The sequence below is a fragment of the Cottoperca gobio genome, chromosome 22 (genome assembly GCF_900634415.1).
Source record: "Cottoperca gobio chromosome 22, fCotGob3.1, whole genome shotgun sequence".
Classification (NCBI taxonomy): domain Eukaryota; kingdom Metazoa; phylum Chordata; class Actinopteri; order Perciformes; family Bovichtidae; genus Cottoperca; species Cottoperca gobio.
The window spans coordinates 9,606,157-9,624,696 of record NC_041376.1 but is presented as its reverse complement, the minus strand read 5'-3'; the positions used below and the strand labels follow the sequence as shown (position 1 = coordinate 9,624,696).

At 41.9% G+C, this 18,540-nt stretch overlaps 1 protein-coding gene across 1 annotated transcript; it reads right to left on the bottom strand.

The window, feature by feature from the left end:
• Positions 1 to 1,247: 1,247 nt before the first annotated feature.
• On the bottom strand, positions 1,248 to 18,527 carry rpap1 (RNA polymerase II associated protein 1). The gene is given in 28 exon segments (XM_029460568.1): positions 1,248 to 1,999; positions 2,792 to 2,848; positions 3,801 to 3,977; positions 4,088 to 4,319; positions 4,396 to 4,514; positions 5,095 to 5,521; positions 5,751 to 5,893; positions 7,245 to 7,391; positions 7,862 to 8,057; positions 8,279 to 8,379; positions 8,381 to 8,389; positions 8,809 to 9,004; positions 9,102 to 9,272; positions 9,686 to 9,843; positions 10,224 to 10,394; positions 11,097 to 11,231; positions 11,354 to 11,533; positions 12,051 to 12,218; positions 12,309 to 12,410; positions 13,006 to 13,104; positions 13,227 to 13,342; positions 15,144 to 15,365; positions 15,535 to 15,693; positions 15,897 to 16,080; positions 16,810 to 16,902; positions 17,134 to 17,282; positions 17,720 to 17,934; positions 18,507 to 18,527. Coding segments are annotated over 27 exon segments (4,305 nt in total). The 5' UTR covers positions 17,931 to 17,934; positions 18,507 to 18,527; the 3' UTR covers positions 1,248 to 1,816.
• Between the last annotated feature and the right edge of the window lie 13 nt (positions 18,528 to 18,540).

Here is an 18,540-nt window from a genome sequence, read left to right as displayed (position 1 = left end):
TTGTAATTGTGTACGACTGAACTATAAATTAAGATAAACTGGACGTTCCTGGTCTGTGCTGCAATTTCCATCCTCTTCGGATGATATCAGCCCATTAAATGGCCGTTATCAGCGTCCTACATATGGGTTAGAAGGTGTCTGCTACAGCAGGTTCACCACAACGTTATCATCTGTTGCCATGGTTGCTACAGCTGTTGTAATTGTGCCAGAGGCCATAAAGGCGGTAATGGAATATAAAAACTAAGAAAGTTCACAAACGCATGATTTTAACCGAGGAGGCTGGAACTCATGTCCTGTGTGAAAGCAAAACATAACGTTTTAACTGAGGTATGTATTTATGACTGTGATCGGAGGATTGCAAATTAAAAAATTCACGACTATTGTTGTTGTTCCATTTTGTTTTGTCATGTTTTTCTTGTTTAGCATTATGGACTAAGCCACAACTGCATGTTGTTGTGTTACCCTGTGTTGCAGCATGAGAATAAACTGTCATTATGTATTTTATTTTGAACGTTGCGTAACAAACGTAGTTACCTATTTTAAACCAAAACATGTTTTTCCTAACCCTAACCATTTCATTTTGGCGCCTAATGTAACTAAAACTGCGAGTCTTTCATAACGTTAGCTATGCACCGGTGGGTACAGTGTGCCCTTTCTGAGGCTTTAGAGTGATGGTGAAAACAACCGATAACCACCATTTAATGGCCTGATAACATTTGAAAAAAAGTTGTTTACAAAGTTTTCTGATAAACATTTATTTATTTATCAGAATATTTATTATATGCAGAAGTAGCATAATACAAAAACTATATTCACCTCAATTTATATCTAAAGAAATCCAAATCCAAGCAGAATAATATATACCGGTTAAGTAAAAGGTTTCATCAGCATGTGAGTTGTTAATGTTATGCAGGGAAGTTGTTATGTAACCACCGGGCACTGATGGGAGCAGCTTCAATGGAAATGAAACAGGGTTTCTGTCTGAAGTACTTCAGAGTGAGTGATCAGTGACACTGAGGGAACAATCCATCTCCATAGTCCCGACAGAGCCCGGCTGGATGTTTGTGGGTCTTTAACCCCATTTTACTTTGTTTTTAGCGACTGAAAACAATGTTTGCTGCACTGCGTTTGCATCCGCCCATTTAAGAACAGGCCCTTCTGACTATAAAGGGCCTCAGTGTAATACTGTTTTTATGGGCTATAATTGGGCAGTGATTGTGATTAAGAAATAAGAACATTACACAAACTTGAAATCATGTTTTATTGGACAATTTCAGGCACTTGTAAACACATCTGTCTTTACTCTGAGATGCCAGGAATTGCCCTGGTCTGTTTTTCAAAGCTCATTAGACACCTGGAAAGTGCCGATTTCTCAATATTTAATCCCTCCCATTAGCTTAGAGGAAAGGTGTTAGAGGAAAAGGTGAAAACCTGTGCCTCGCTGACGTTCAGTTTAGTTAAGATGGGTTCAAGTAACATCAGAAAACCAAAAATGATATTAAACAATCATTTCCACAGATTGTTGGTAAAAATATATTCTCAGATTGGAAACTTTACCTTTGTTATGCTCGAAGCAGGTTCAAATAAGTGCTTAACACTGGCCAAGTCTACCTCAGGTTGGGTTTCCATTAAGAAAAGAGGCCACAGAAAATGTTCCTGTGGACATATTGGCTCTCGATGAGAATCATTCAGTTGTTGAAATAAATGTCTCACTTTGTCTCCTTTCTTTCTCAGCATCTTCTACTCGTGCTCTAGTTTCTCCTTCGATTCTCTCTCAGTACCATCCTGTCCCTCCTCTGGATCTGTTTTAGTCTCACTACTTCTCTTCTCTCTCCACTCCATGCCGCCTTCCGTCTCCTTTGTCATCGCTGCGGTCCTGCAGTCTCAGGATGCTCTCCAAACGTTTCGCCCTAATGGGAGGCAACTTCTCGAACATATCGAAGCCAAACTCTGACTTCTGTTGTGGCAGACGGAAGAGCAGCAAGTGGTTCCTCAACACCTGGAAATGAGACAAAGAAAGTGTGAAGGACGCATGAAGAGCAGTGCGGGGGGGGGGGGGGTCTGACAGGATGTATGTGCAAAGATTACGGAGTAGATCACATGATTTAGAAATGTATATCAACATATTCATCATGCATCGTATTCTAAAGCTTAAGGGAAGTGAATAAATGGCTGAAATCGTGAACTAGCTTAAAGGTTATAGATAAATGGTTGACATATTTCAAAATTGGTTGAAACGTCAAATCTCTTCTGCATGAAAAAAAATAGTGTAACAATATCCACTTTTATATAATCAGAAGTGTTAAATAACAGTTTAAGATAAAGTCCAATGAGCATATTGCTGAACATGATATGATGTAGAGGTACTTTGATCTGACTGTGGGGGGACTTCAGACAAAAGGTTGGGAACCACTGGTGTAAACAAAGCCGAGTGTGTGTTGCAAATGTATTCAATGATACTGAAATGACAGAAAAGCTCGGACTGAGACAACCACTAAGAGAAACTGAAATTCCAAAGCAAGACAGGCATTTGGTTTAATTATACAAAGAGAATAAAGATGAGAGGATCAGCATATACATAATTAACCCTGAGACCAGATTAAACCATAGAAGCAAAACAGAACGGTGACTTTGATGGTGGTGAACAAGATGAGAAACAGACTTGCGTGTTCAGAGAGAGAACATAGAGAAGAGTGAGTACAATCAATAAACACCTCGCAGCTTATAAAGATCAGAGCGTGAAGGACAAAAAGCAGTTGATTGCAACAAAAAAAGAAAGAAGAGAAAGTACCTCATCAGTCAGGTAGTAGATTTTCCTCAGCATGCTGTGTCGAGCCGCTTCAACCTTCTGTAAAAGAGGACGAAGGGATTAAAAGATCAAAGACTTCATTGATGTACTACACTGACACACTTTCCATCTCAGTGTTTACTCCATAAACTCGACACCTGCATGCATAAAATACTAAAATATTGTCTTTGTGAATGGAGTAAATACGTTTAAGTCACTGAATGCGTTTCTCATTCTCGGGTGTTGTTTACCTCCAAATCTCACAGTTAAATAAAAAGGTTACATACCATGATTTATACCAATTTTAAAGGAACATTGGGGAGTCGAGATTAATTTGAGAGACCAGAGGCTGCTCTTTTGACGGTTTATCAATAACATATGACACATAAAATTTGCAAGAATTTGCATCCAATGAGCTCATATTTTTGTGAATAAAATCCCCATAACATTGTTTAGCATTTTCAGTGCAGCTGCAACATTTTCTGGATTTGCTCAATCATTACACATGTGGCAGTTTGCCCGAGGTTTCACTGCGGCTGATTAAAATAAATAAATAAAAGCCACAAAGCATAAACTTAATATGAATACATAATCAGACTATGATAGCACTCAGACCAATGGTTCTCATCGAATGGCCCCATTTCCAGTTAGGAAGTAATTCTTCCGACTTTGGTGTGTTCATGAGCTTTAAGTTGTTATGTGGAAACAACATGAACGCTTCAAATAGGTATTTTATTGCTCTTTAATTGAGGATTAAACAACATGATAATATCCGTTTCAGAGTTGTTGTTCCATCTTCAGAGGGCGTTTAGGTGAATTTTACCACTTGGCAACACATTTTTTGGATTGTTCCGACACCACATGAATGCAGGACTAATGCCCTATCTCTCAGTGTTAGCAAAAGTGAAACATAGCTTGTGAATCCACTTGGTGATTTGGATCCGCTCAAAAAGATAGCCAAAAACATAAGATAGGGCATCAAGAGTGGCTTGTGCGCCATATAGTGCTGTACCTGTGCTGCAGCGTCCTGAGAGAATATGAAGGAGTTGACGTGAGACAAGGTAACCACGTATAAGACGGGACACCAGCGGTGCTTCAGGGTCCCCGTGACCAAAGAGCGGAAGTAGAGACTGAGGAGAGGGAGGGAGTCTTCGGGGGGGGAAGTGAACCGCTCGATGGGGATGGAGAGCTTCAAATGAAAAGACGAGAGATTAAAAAAACAATAATAATAAACATGTGTTCATAGAATGTTTGTGTTAAAAAGGACCGTAACACATGACAAGGCATCTTCATCATTACCTGTTCCAGAGTGACTCCCAGTGACCTCAGCATTCCCACGTGTTCACCAAACACAGCCAGCCTCATGGTGACGCTGTACCTCCTCTGCAGGGGTAACAGGACCCAGCAGCCAAAGAGCCGGTCTCCAAAGGACACAGCTTCATACTGGGTCAGAAGAGCAGTGTACAAGTCCTGGAAGGAGGCTAGACCCGGAGGAGGGACGTTCAGGTCCAAAGAGTCCAGCCTGGATCTCCTGTAAATGGAGGGGGTTATGTTTAAACTCTCTGTACTTAGATGTTGCACCGCAAGGATATCAAACATTGTCAAACCTGGTCAGCAGTCTGAACAGACCCCAGGTCAGTTTCTGGACAGGTCTCTCCAGGAACAAGTCACTGGAACACAGGAACACACAGGACAGGCGGGCGAGCTTGGCGACAGGAAGGATCACCTGCAACATGACACAAAATGCTAGTCAATATTAATGACTAGTATTTATTTAACAATTCACGATTATTTAGCAATGTATATGCTAAATAAAAATAAAAATCATTCTCAAAGTCACTAACTCCACCGCGCTTCAGAAGCTGGTTACATGAACTTGTCTCAGGTTATTTCACATGAAGAAACTTCAAGCTTATAATTTAACACGTCAACATAAATCTGAAGAATCTTGGGGGGTCCGCTTTTGCAATATCTGCACTCAATTTTTACTGCATTTATATATTGCGTTTTTTCTTCTTCTGTTTTGTTCTTGTATACTCTATTACTATATAATAATAATAATAATAATAATAATAATAATAATAATAATAATAATACTATATTTCTGATGGGTTGCATTTAACAATCACAGGTGGATGATATGTGTTGCTATGAGCTTTTGTGTCTTTGACATGTGGTTAAGTTTGTATCTTGTATCCCTCGCCCCGGGTGAGTATCTGTAGAAGACGGATTATATGAAGTTATCAGAAATGTTAGAAAATATTTATTTTGAAATAAAATAGACCGGATTTGACTTGTTTCTGTACCTTTAGTGCTTCCTCCCTCCAGACCTCCAGCAGCAGCAGCCACTGCAGACAGTGTGTCACCACCTGCAGAGCCCCCTGCGGGAGTTCTTCCACTGTTAACCCCCCACCGCCCGACACCCCTGTCCGCTCATACAGGCTGACGAGCGGGATGAAAGGCCAATCGGATGGCATGGTGGGACCAGTGAGCTCTGGGAGGAGATGGGAGCTGATCCAGGGGTTGTGGCCGAGGAGAGCGTCTCGGGACGTCAGCACGGACGACTCCAGGTGGGCCAGTTGAGTGAGGTAGCAGCCTCGTATGGATGGCAGCTGGACGCAGGCTTCTCTCAGCAGAGCTCCGACAGTCTGCAGAGAGGTGCTGTGTTGAGTTTCCTCTTGGAGTTTCAGCTCTCCCAGCTCTACAGCTTCAGGTCCTCCGCTGTGGCCCTCCCTGGAACACAAACAAATAAACATAAACTGAGTGATACTGTATTAAAGAGGAAGCAAAGAACGAGGCATTCTACGGCCTGTGATTTCTTTATAGCAGACGACGCTCCTATGAATAAAAATAATGTATTATATGCAATCAAAACAAAAAAAGGCTCCATAGTTTGATTGTGTTGGCTCATCCGCTGGCAATCGATCCTAAATGAAAGTTAGTAAAGTAAATGTGAACTCACGATATAAAGTCCTTGCTGAACATGATGCTAGACAGCAGTTCATGTCCCAGATATTCACTGCCTGGTAACAACCATGGCAGCAGAACCAGCGCCACCTGGTGGTACAGTGAGGCGTGCTTGGCTACTTCTGGCTCAATGGGAACCTGAGAAGAAACCAAATGGTAGGTTAGATGAAAGTTAGGATTTGTTCCACACTTAATGGAAACAATACCATCTTAGATGAAACACTCGGGAATCAAACCGAGCTGGGATGTGGAGGAAACGCCTGCAGTAAATTCTGAAGCAAAAACTCAAAACTAATTCAGATAAAATGGGCGAAAACTAAGAAGCTACGCGGGATAGTTAATGTGATACAAATGTAATGATATACTTAGAATGTTATCAATTACTGTATCTCCTCAGATCTTTCAAACAATATGATACAATAACTAAACACTTTTTATAAGAGGGGGGGAAACCCCAGGATTTAAGAGAGTACAAAGTGTTCTCCAACGGACAAAGGAAGCCTCGGGTCACAAGATTATACTGGATTTCCTTTCAAATGGCCAAAATAGCAAAACACTTGAGTAAAGATACCCAGTTAGAGTGGGTTACTATTGAAATAACTCATCTCAGTGTTCACATATTGAATCCCAAAGATATAAACACAAAAATACATAAGAAGTATAAATGATCACATTGTATTCGTCCTCATGGTATAACTCTATGATTAGCATCGTAAGAAGACGTCAATCAGGAAGTGCATTACCTCCAGGGTTCAGCACAAGGATGGAAATGACATTTCGACTACTTCCTGCTACATGAGGAGCGGAATCGAGCTTCTGTATTTTAAAAAGAGCAACCAACCACTGTTCATCTATGACTGTGAGGACTTACAAACACTGTGGGAGAGAGAATTAGGGAGTGTAAAGGAGGAAGGGGAATGGCAACAAATTACATCTAATAATAGGAAATAAATAAGGGAAGTTCAAGAGAAATTCACCCAATAAAAAATGATATTATTGGACACCATTAAATAGCGAATGTCAGAAAGACAAGGCGCTTTTGTACACTGCATTTGGGAATTCCCAATCGTCCAACCCTTCTGGAGAGCAATTTTAGAATATTTGAGTCGTTTGGCTGTGAATACAATTACCTTTTTATCAGTTTATTAGGGGACAGAACCCAAACAACACATCACATATCAAATGGAGAATTGTCAGGACTCATGGCGTCGCTGCTGGGACACTTAGATACTGGAAAACACGCAAACCTCCAGAATTAAAAGAAAGGGGCGAACACTTGATAAAAATGGCTTCAAATGAGCACATGTTTAACCGGAAACAGCAGAAATAAGAGTCCCGAGGGAGCCCGAAGGATCCTTATTGAACTTAGATCACACAGATACGCCTGCAGTATGTCTCCGGATAGTGATTCATAACATCTATATATGTTTAATGGATATATAACAAACATAGACTGCATGTTTCAGGTTTGATCTAAGTTGGAGCCTACCAGTCTGTGTGCCAGCCGGAGCAGCAGGTAGAGGAGGTGGTGCTCATGACGGAGGAGCCAGGCTCTGGTGTGAGACAGGGTCGGCGTAGCCTGACTGCAACTTCGCAGGTAACCAACCACAGGTTCTGACAGGAGGAGACCCGCAAACTACAGAGTGGGAAAGAAGGTCAAACACAGAAAAGGGTCAAATTAAGATAAAATACATGAGATGTTGTGTATGTCACCACAAGATGGCAGCAAAATATATTGTGTAGTTCTGTCCTTCCTGGGCGAGGGATCCCTCCTCAGTTGCTCTTCCTGAGGTTCCTTTCTTGTTTTCCCCGTTAAAAAGGTTTGTTTTACGAGCTTTTCCTCATCCGAAGGGTTGAAAAGGACAGAGGGTGATGTATGCTGTACAGATTGTAAAACCTTCTGAGGTCAATTTGTGATTACGGGCTATATAAAGATAATTGACAGTGATAGGCCAACATGTGCACTACACTGCCAAGAGTCTGCAATCAAAGACTGCACTGGATGACTTCACTGATTAGTTCTTCATCTTTGGCTGAAAGTGTGCTTAGCAGTGATATATGATCTAATGAAGAAGAAAAACAGCAGACTCTGGATTTAAACGTTACCTTGCAGCTGAGGCCTTTGTGGATGCCGGTGATGGTTTCCAGGAGGAGCCCCAGGCCTGTGAGCAGAGAGAAGGGGGAGGTGGGAACAACCAGCCCCGGGTGGTTCCTCCATCCTGGGCAGGCCAAACCGGGGAGGCTGGGCGTCGTCTCTTGGCCCAGATGACTGAACTGGACATTACACACTACTGAGGAAGACCTGGTAAAAGAAAACATGAAAAAAATAACAACGACAATAGATTAAATCGTTTTTCAGACTGTGCTGTTCAAGCGATAAAGTTCAACAATACATTTTATAATGCAAAACAAAGGCAATCTGTTTTCATTATTTAGACATTCATTACACGTTCTGACAATATGACAGGAAATAACAACAAGAACGGCAACGACTTCACTGGTCTCACAGTAAATGAGACATACTTTAGGTTCTTCATCAGGCCTTGGACAGCAGGGTGGGACAGCAGGGGGAGGAGAACCTCAGACGTCAGCCGCTCCAGTTCCAGAAGCGTCTCTACTGGCTTTGAAACAGTTCTGAGGAGGAGTCAGTTTTAAACTCATTTCAGTTCAACAATTTGTTTTTGCATTGTACAGTCACTTCCTATGTTACATTTTGTTCAAACGAAGCCTGAGCTGATGACTTTTGTTTAATTTGTTATGTATTCATAGCTTGGTAAAGTTCAACCATGATGATATGGATCTACTTCCCCAGATATGTTATACTTGTGACACGTTAGAGATACATCAGAGATGCACAGATTGCAATATTCTTGGCCGATTCCGATTTTTTACTTTCTAAAGAACTATAATTGACAGCGTTCACAAACATTCTTCTACATTTTTTGTAAATTCATAATAAAACATTGACTATTGAACAACATACTGCACAAAGTTACAACAACTTATTTCTCAAAACCTTGTTTTCATTCCCCCGACGCGGCAGGAAGCAGTACCTGTCTGGAGAGCTGATGGTAGTAAGCTTCTAGGTAGGTCAGGTAAGCTGGTATCACAGCCAGGCTGCACTCCTTCTGCACTGGGTTATCAAGGCTCTTCACAAAACCCTTCAAATGTCCCAACAAGGATGGCTGCAGCCCTGTGACATGACCCCAGGACACTGGAGGTGGAGGAGGGCACTCTTCTCCCTGAGAGCTGCAGCACAAACAGAGGGTACCATGTGGATACAAAAGGATTCAAGTGTGTTGTGTAAATTCTGTTTTTATAAAACCTCTTTAATCCTCATCTGTACCTGACCATGCCAGCCTGTAGCTCTTGGTGGCAGCCGGCAGTGTGTGTGACCTGTGTGAGCAGAGAAAGCAGAGCCAGGACCCGCTGGAGCTGAAGAGGCAACAGAGGATCGGAGGCAGCCAGGTCTCTGTGAAATGACTGCAACGCCTTCGCTAAGCCTGGATACAGGTCTCTGTGGGAACATAATGACAGCACAGCAATGAGAGACAACCACTGTGAGAGAAGAGCATTAGTCAAGCTAATGTAGGCACTGTAATGATGAGACTGTACTATACAGATTCACTGTCTCCAATCAGGCTCTGCATTCAAATTAATGACTAGACCTAAGTGATACGTGTTGTTGAATTGTTTTACTTGACGTAACGTGACGTTTCATTTGGCTGCCTGAAATGTCGTCATATCTTCTTTGCTCACGCATCAGCATTGTGGTTGTCTGCCAGAAGCTGTTATTAATTGACATTTGATCCAGTTTTAGCCACAATTTTACGATACATTTTAGATCTTGGTTGTTTTTGATGAATGATTTACATCGGACGTCTGGATCCTAAGTTATCGTAGAAACAAGCGGGGCAAAAGTTTGCTTACATGTATAATTTGCAGGCCTGGCCATAGCCGGCTGCAACAGCCCACAGCCTGAAGGCCTCAGTGGTGACTCTGAGGGCCGCGGCCGGTTCCAGCAGCAGCTCACTGGGCTCAGCACTCAGCAGACAAGGCAGACGCTCCCTCACTCCAAGATAGTTTAACTGGGAGAGGAGAGAAAAGTATTCATTTTTAAAGATTAGTTTAGTAAGACCTCAGCTCATCGGGGTCGCCCGCTCCACCCGGTGAGATACTGGGGCGCCCAGAGCTATTCATTCTTCTTAAAAATAATGAGGTCACAAATAAATCAGGAACAGTAAAGTATTTTAACTACCAGCGGTTGGATTTCAGACCCAACAAATGACTTGAACATCAATAAACAAAAAAGATGTTTGCACATTTCACACACCACTGGGTAATTCCATACATGCGTCAGTACAGACGTAGTTCATCCAGTTAGTAAAGGCCTCTCTACAACACACTGTTACACTGAGACATTATCAGGCAATTAAACACTGTTGCTCAATTCCACAGCAACACTTACCAGCCTGGCACAGGCATGTCTGCCAGAGGTAGCCAACACTCTCAACAGCTTCATGGCGCTGGCCAGTGGGAGTCCGTAAACAGAATGAGGAAGGGGCGAAGATGGCGTTGTCCAGGAAGTGGGAAGGAACTCTGACAACACCGTCTCCATCAAGCGAGGACAGTCAAGCACCTGAGAGGGAAAGCAATTTTACTGAATTTAGCCATCAGAAGAAATATAGACGACAGGACTGTAACGGTCTGTGTATTCGTGTCGAGCCGTCACGGTATGGTGCGTGCAGCCGCGCACGCAGAACACACAGTGTGTAAAGTGATGCTCACAAGCTGTGCTGTGGTTAGCACAACAAGCCGATTGGCGGGCGAGTCAGTCACACTTTTGAGAGCACAAATGACACGTCGGAACTGGAAGACGCCTGCGGCTTCCCCGTTCAGCTACAACAGCAACGGAGAGTGAGAGTTGTGTGTAAGACGAGGACGTGTGAATGTAAACAGGCTAACCCACATTCAACGGCTTCACCCAGATGTGCCTATCACCGGGTTGATGAATGTGCGGGTGCTTTGAGTGCTTAAATATAGCCACGGTGGAACTAATTGTGACATGTTGCCCTTTGGGGAAGAGTTTGTTCAGTGTGATAGGAGGGTTTGAAACATTCTTTATTTTTATACTGAAAAATGTTCACCAAAGTTGCCAGTGGGCAAAATGTTACTTCAGTCCCCAGCACTACTCCACTACAGCGTGTTCTACCGCTGTACCAAACTCGCACCGAACCGTGACTTTGTCTACCATTACACCCCTAATAGATAATAATAATAATGACTTGTAGTACAAGCCTGGTAGACCAGTAGTTGATCAAGTGACTGTTATTGTTGCTACCTGGGTGGCAGATGAGGAGGAGTGCCTGGCGATTCGAGTCAGGATCTGCAGGACGTTCTGGACCGCTGGAGGAGAAGGTCGGACCACCTCAAGGATGTAACGCAGCCTTGGGAGCAGTTTCATCTTTAGCAGACCCTGAAACACAGAAAGCCACAAATAATCATCAAACCTTCGTCTACAGAACTTCTTAATTACTGTACATTTACAATACAGTAGAAATGGGAAACAGCCAAGAAAAAGAGTGTAAACATGTTTACCTTGACAACATCCTGCCTGGCAACATCATGATCGCTCTTCCTCTCTTCCTTCTCTTTAGCCGTAAACTTCATATTTTCGGGAAGCCCTGCATCCTCCTCTTCTTCCTCCTCCTGAGCAGTGGGCAGCAGAGGAAAAGAGGCCAGGCCGCGAAACCAGGAGAAAGTGCAGTCCAAACACTCCTGAGAGGGATTACGATTTAGAAATGAACAAGAGGGACTAGACGTTGGATTGGGATACTCCAATAGAAGAACTGTAACAGACAACCAAAGTCTATCATCTCTTCCACAAATCAAGTAAATGTTACTGTGATTTCATACTGCACTCTGAAATCACTTCCTAAATCACATTTACAGATACAATGACACAATCACATGAAAAATACTGAAGGTTTTAACCCTTTAAAAGAAGTGTCTGATGTCTTTACAGGAAAATGTCTGAAAAAAAACTGCCACAAAATTATATATTAATATAGTTTACCACTTTCAATTAAGTAAATCTTTTAACCAAATGTTCATTTAATTTCAGAATTCAAACTCTTTAAATATCTGAAAACATGTCTGTCATGTGAAAAATAGTAAAAGCTACAATTCTGAAGGCAGGGCTCTGGACTGAAAGCCTGATATAATAGAGTGTATGATGTTATGCTAGTGAGACAGAAGGTTTAATGACGTGCTGTAATACTTCATGTTTTCTTACTTCATCCTCTGCACACACGAGGAGCGCCTTAAGTGCATGCACAGCTGCAGACATCACTCCCTCCACACCGTCGTCCAATGCAAAGCGAAGCAGGAAGAGCAGGCCGGCGTCGAGCAGAGTGGACACCACGCTGCCTTTCAGAAAAGACAGGTACTCCCCGGCACGTGCCTACAGAGTAAGAAATGCAGCCACATGAGTGACTACAGTTCATGTGCATCTGCAGCGACACTGTGTGTGTGTGTGTGTTTGTTGGCGTACCTTTGAAAGGATGTTGGCCAGAGTGCTGAGGGCCAGACACCTCTGCTGGATGAGCTGACTCCGAGACAGCAGGAAGAGTTCCTGCAGGGAGTAACCGGCCCGCTGCAGAGAAATCCCCAATGTCAAGAGTTCAATCATTACAAAGAAAATACCTGGAGCCTCGTTTTAAAAAGATAACTTTGTGATTCATTTTGGTCTCAAAATGAGGGTTCCCTTTTTAAAAAGGTCTTGTAAAAAGTTGCATGATACTTTGTCTAAGCTAAAGTGCAAAGAGCAAGTTATGTTTCAAGGCTGTCAAGATTCAAACCACCTCACAAATATGCTCTCTGGAGGAAATGTAACCAATGATAAAAACAGATACAAGCAAAACACTAGTGCCGTACTGAATGGCTTTTTTTACATTTGACGCTTCTATAGAGGTTTTCGAATGAAGCTTTAAATATCTGTCGTCAGATTTTAAGACATCATTATTCTAGAAATACTGCGTTTGAGCTGAAGATTTTAATTTCAACTTTATTGGTACGGCCCTACAAAAAGCTGCATTCAAATGAAAAAAGGACAGAGAGCAATGAGCCAGCATAATGACTTTTAAAAGTAAAATCTGAAGTTCAGAAATAATCAGATTCTAACTTCGATACAAAACAAATCATGAATAATAGACCTGATGGATTTATTTTTTGACTTATTGCATACTGACATCAGGCTCCTCTCCGTGGTGGTGCAGGCCTAAATGAGTTGGCAAATCCTCAGTGGATGGAATCAAAGTCCCCGCAAAGTCAAAGCGAGCCTGCATGGCCTGTCAGGACACATAACAACAGAATGTGTTGACGCAAAACAGAAAAACGTAATCAAATGCAAGATTTGAGTTCAATTGAATGAAAGTGGAATCTACTGGCTTTGTAAGACACATCTCCTAACCTCCTTGGTTCCTTTCCTTCTGGGTGCTGGCAAGTCTCTCATCCACTCCAGCTTCTCTGGCTCCAGCTTATCCATGTGGACCCATTCCTTCTGAGGCTTCAGCAGCAGATCTTCCACTACACACACACACACACACACACACACACACACACACACACACACACACCTTGCTGTCAGATAAAGTGACAACATGCTGTAAACACAAACTACTGCTGCACTGATTAAATAATCCCCAATAACAAGCGCTTGTGCTTCCTCTAGGAGACAAAGACACATGGAGGGGTCAGTCGGGGTGCAGATGTTTCCATTTTCTAGTTAAAGTGAAAACGGTTTTAAACATGAGTATTTGGTTCATGCTCAAGAGAGACCGAACACAAAAGATCAATACTGACAAAATACTGTCAGGCAAGAAATATTACACAAAACCATCTGCCCCTGCACCCCTTGTGCTTCTCTCAATCATAAAAAATAAAACGCAGATGGCAGTGAGATGTGGGTTGTAATGTGACTAAATATAGTTATATATCTTGCAAAAATATAATATAGACGAATAAGACGAAGCGACACCATTAAACACAAACAATGCAATATTGCTGACAAAAAATGTTTAAGACCAAAATGTAGTTTTAAAAAATTAAAACTTTTCCAAAGTGTCTATATATTCGTAAAAAGGATGTAGTTGACTAAATATGATTTATTTTAAACTAACAAGGACATTAAGACTAAGACTAAATAAAACAAATAGCTGACCCAATTACCACTAGGGCTAAGGCAGCGTTTAACTATTTATTCTAAACCTATAACAAGAATATGTCGTTCTTTTCTAAAATTAGGTAGACGGGGGCATTAAACCATCTTTGGCAAGGAAATCACAGAATGACAAAAACAGCGCTGTTCACTACATTTTTTTGAGGAGAAAAAAAAATTGGTATGAGTTTAATCTGTCCTGATACGATCCATTGGCAACGCTGAGCTGGGAGTTTTCTTTGAATGATCTGCAGTAACTTAATTGCAGAGAGTGGCTACTTCTGGCTCAGTCCGGCCATCCTGCTAATCACACAAAGTGAAGTCGATGATCAGCCTAATGTCAGGATTTTAGCCATGCAGCAGAAACATCGCACATTAGTTATACAATTAGAAAACAGATGCCGAAGGGGAGGAAGGGGAGAGGGACAGCAAAGAAAAATCAGGTTAGTGAGATATATCAGGAGGGAGATGAAGGCAGAGAAGGATGTGAGGGTCTTCTTGACAATGGTACATGCAGGACTTGCCACAAAATGCTGGAAAGATATGCAAACGTAGTAGCTTTGCATCACTCACAAGCCAATAACACAATAGTAATCTATTGAGAGGCTGGTCAAATTTGAACATTCACTAGCCATTGCGCCGGGGGACAAAAAAGTTACTTTTGCACCCTGTCTGTAAGAACCGTGTCTCTAAAAAGTTGTTTTCAGCTTTGTGACGATGCTTTTTCCAGCTGATCCAAGAGGCTTTGAAAGTAGTTCATTTAGCTTAAGAAGTAAGAGATCCATAAATGAACTTTTTCTTTTCTTTTTTATATAATTACAAACTTTTAAAATCACCACATCTGGAGAATCATGGTTTTCACTGGACAGGAAGGAGAACATTTGAATCTGTAAAGTAACTAAAGCTGTCGGACGGTGGAGGTAAATATTTCCCTCTGAGATGTATGTTAGTAGAAGTATAAAGCTGCTTAAAATAGAAATACTCAAGCAAAGTACACTCACCTAAAATGTGAACTTTTAAGTACTTTAATAACATTCCACCACTGTTATTTAAACAGGCAAGAAGTAATGTGACATATTATATAGCACAGTCGTCCACATAATGCTGGTGATTTATTTATATCTCCAGGAGGAGCAGAGACCAGGAACAACTGAAAAGACTCCATCATACCCATCATAGCAGGTGGTGCTGGTGGTTCCTCTCCTTCCATTTCTACTTCATGGGGTTTCTGAAACAGAGCAGCGACCCTGGAGGATTCTGACTCTCTGCTCACATTTTCAAGAGAAAAATTGTCCTCGCTGCTTTTGGCCCGGGGTTGTTTTTTGGCTGCGGAAGCCGAGGACGGGACACTCTGGGCTTTGCGAGATCTAACAAAGTCCACCAGTGTAGGATCTGAGAAGCGGAAATAATCGTGTTATAAGCAAAAGTACCAACAAAAAGAAATAAAAAAGGGTTCTGATGCACTTTACTAGTAAGGATACAAAACTAAAACACATCATGTCTTCATCTCAACGTATTTTATATATTCATCAACTATCATGTGAACAACATCATTGCCTACCGAGCTGAGATAAAAGTCTCTTCTGCTCTTGCAGGATCTCAGACCGAGACATGGCCTGGAGCTTCGCCTGGTTCTCACTGTGGATCCTCATCGTCTCTCCTGAGCTATCCCGGACCTCGAGCCCATGACCAGAGAGCAGGCTGGGACCTGAGAGTGCAGCTGGAGAGGAGACAAAGACAAAGGGAGACAACAATAATGAAAAGAGGGGGAGAAAGATTTCTTGCAAGTCTATTCATTCTGTTTAAACTTGGTCTTTGTGCACAGTTGCAGTTCAGTTAAAAAAAAAAAAGCCTTACCACAGACCAATTCATTTATTCTTTAAAATTCTGACATACCTTCTGACATGAATTACATTTACTTACTATCTGCAGCAGCACACTGATCTGTATCCATGCTGGTCTCAGGCAGCAGGTTCTGCTGTCTGTGTTCAGGTGTCCGAGTAGCTTCAGGTGCACAATGTAAAGGCGTCTTTCCCTCCTTAAGTCTCTGCGCTGCAATCTGACGTGCAAAGATACTTTTCTTTCCCCCAGCTGAAGACAGTGGCACCTGTTGAATTTTTTTATATCAAGTTTCATGCAAATTAAGAGATAAAAAGCTTGAATAATATATCTTCATACATTTTAAATATTTTATGTGTTAGTAAATATGTACGTAAGAGATTTTGGGTTTGTTGCCATTTTTATAATTAAAGGTTCTATAGCAACTAAACTTCAAAGAGGTCCAGTTAGAGATCATGTCCTCAAGCAAACTTCTCTTCTTAGAGAGCGCCATGTGTAGTTATGTATCTCTCCCCGTCTCCAGCTCACTCGTCTAATCGCTTTCCGTCGCCTCTCGCCTCTGATCTTTCTGTATTCAGAGTTGCAATGTTTGCCGACTGGAATGCACAGATTTGATTGGCTGAGTAGCATCACGTGGGATGGCTTAACTCACATGCAATTGGTCTGTGAGTTTCCTGAACCGCTAAACCAGGGCCGTAAAAACAAGAAAAGCTGCTCCGGTTAAAACAGAAGCACCCCGCCAAAATTGAAAATCCCTTAATTTATTGGGGGTGTGCTGGTGCGTAGTTCATTCCTCTCCTTTCCTCCACTCTGTGCGGGAGTGAAACAGAGCGGAGGAGGGAATGTGAACGCACAAGGCAAGAAAAAAACAAAAAACTTGAATGTCAGGGGGCGACCGGTCGATTGCAATCGACCTTTTGGGCACCCCTGCTCTTCACACTTCAAAATCACCCTTTTTTTTTTTTTTTTCCAAGAATGGGCATTCATGTCTTTTTACCTCACAGCTGGTTTCAGAGCGGTGAAATACTTTGGGGAAAGCCATGCCTGTCAGCGCTGGTAGAGATATTGGAGCCGAGCTGGTATCTCTCTCCTTAAAACAAAGAATAACGTTATTGATCCTGTGGTGAAATAATACATGAAACTGTGAATTATGTCAAGCTAAACATGATAACAACAATATTGGATAACTGAGAAAATCTGATAAAAAGAATTGAAGAAACACACAGTGTATACTTATACTTATACTTAATAATACAAATAAGCTACTTTATGTAGAGCACAGTCACCGATTCACTTCTATTCTTTTACAACAGCTACTTACAACGATCCTGGAGAGAACAGCACTGACGTGAGTGTCATGTTGGTCCAACCTCTCCCCCGCATCCTCAGCCTCGAAAGTGACATGACTGGCTTTAAAGCGAGACTTCTTAGGAGGGCCTGGCGTCAGAGAAGGCATTTGGTCTGGAAGATCTAGAGGAAACAGAAAATGTTTTAAATAACTGTACGTACCGGTATATATGGTTGTAATTTTATTATGTTGATTAATTTGTACACACGACATATATTGCACATCTGTCCTGCCTGGGAGAGGGATCCCTCCTCAGTCGCTCTACCTGAGGTTTCTTCCATTCCCCCCCCACCCTTTATTGTTTTGGGGGAGTTTTTTCTTATCCGCTGCAAGAGTCTAAAGGACAGAAGGTGTCCTATGCTGTACTGATTGTAAAGCCAGTAAAGTAAAGTGATATTGGGCTATATAAATAAATAAATATTTATTGATATGGCCCATTGTTAGACGTGTGCGACTCATGCCAGTTAAGTATCATCTTGCTTTATTTTGAACCTGATAAAACCCACAAAATGTCAAGGAGTTTTTGGTGTCGATAATCAAAAACGGACACATTTCTTACCTTCTATGGTGACAACATCCCTCTGTCTCCCTTCATCACTCTTCTCGTTATGCTCTCCTCCTTCTCCTTCTCCTTCTCCTCCAGCCTCACCTCTCCTCTTGTCAGGTCGGCGGACCACATTGGCAGTAGACTGGGAGCGAGAGGCCAGAAACTTCTCCTGTTCTCTGAGGAGGTCTGCCTCAGAGTCAGTTGGCTTGGGACGCCGCAACATCCCTCTGAAGGACACAAAAGATCATATTAAATACATTGAGACTTTTGTGTCTTATTCTAATTTCCCTACCCATTGGTGTCTCTCAATACTTCCACCTGAACCCAAAGAGTCAGCTCTTCAACACCTGACCTAAGCCCCAACACAATTACAATTACCCACAAAAATAACTGCATTACGTCGCTGTTGACAGATAAATGACATTTTAACTGAACTGTTACTGAACGTTAAGAAAATATTGTCAATTCAACATTAACTTTCTCAACTGCTTTCGATTAACGTTAGAAGCTGAACTTCGTAAGCGTGGCTAATAATCTTAAGGCTAACTACCGTTCACTAGTAGTGAGTGTAAAACAGACAGAAAGCGACAGACTTTAACAAATAATCAACTAAATTACTATATATAACGTTAGCTAACTAGCTAGTTAAGCATATTGCTTTTTGGTTTTCACGTGTGATAAATGTACATCCTACACGCACCGGGATGAACGTAACTCACATTTAACGTTAGCTAGAAATCTCAAACATCACTCAGCTGAAGCTAAAATTATACAACACATCACCAAAGAGGTTAATTACAATGTGGCAGTCTTTGTTGTGTTGAAATATGTCA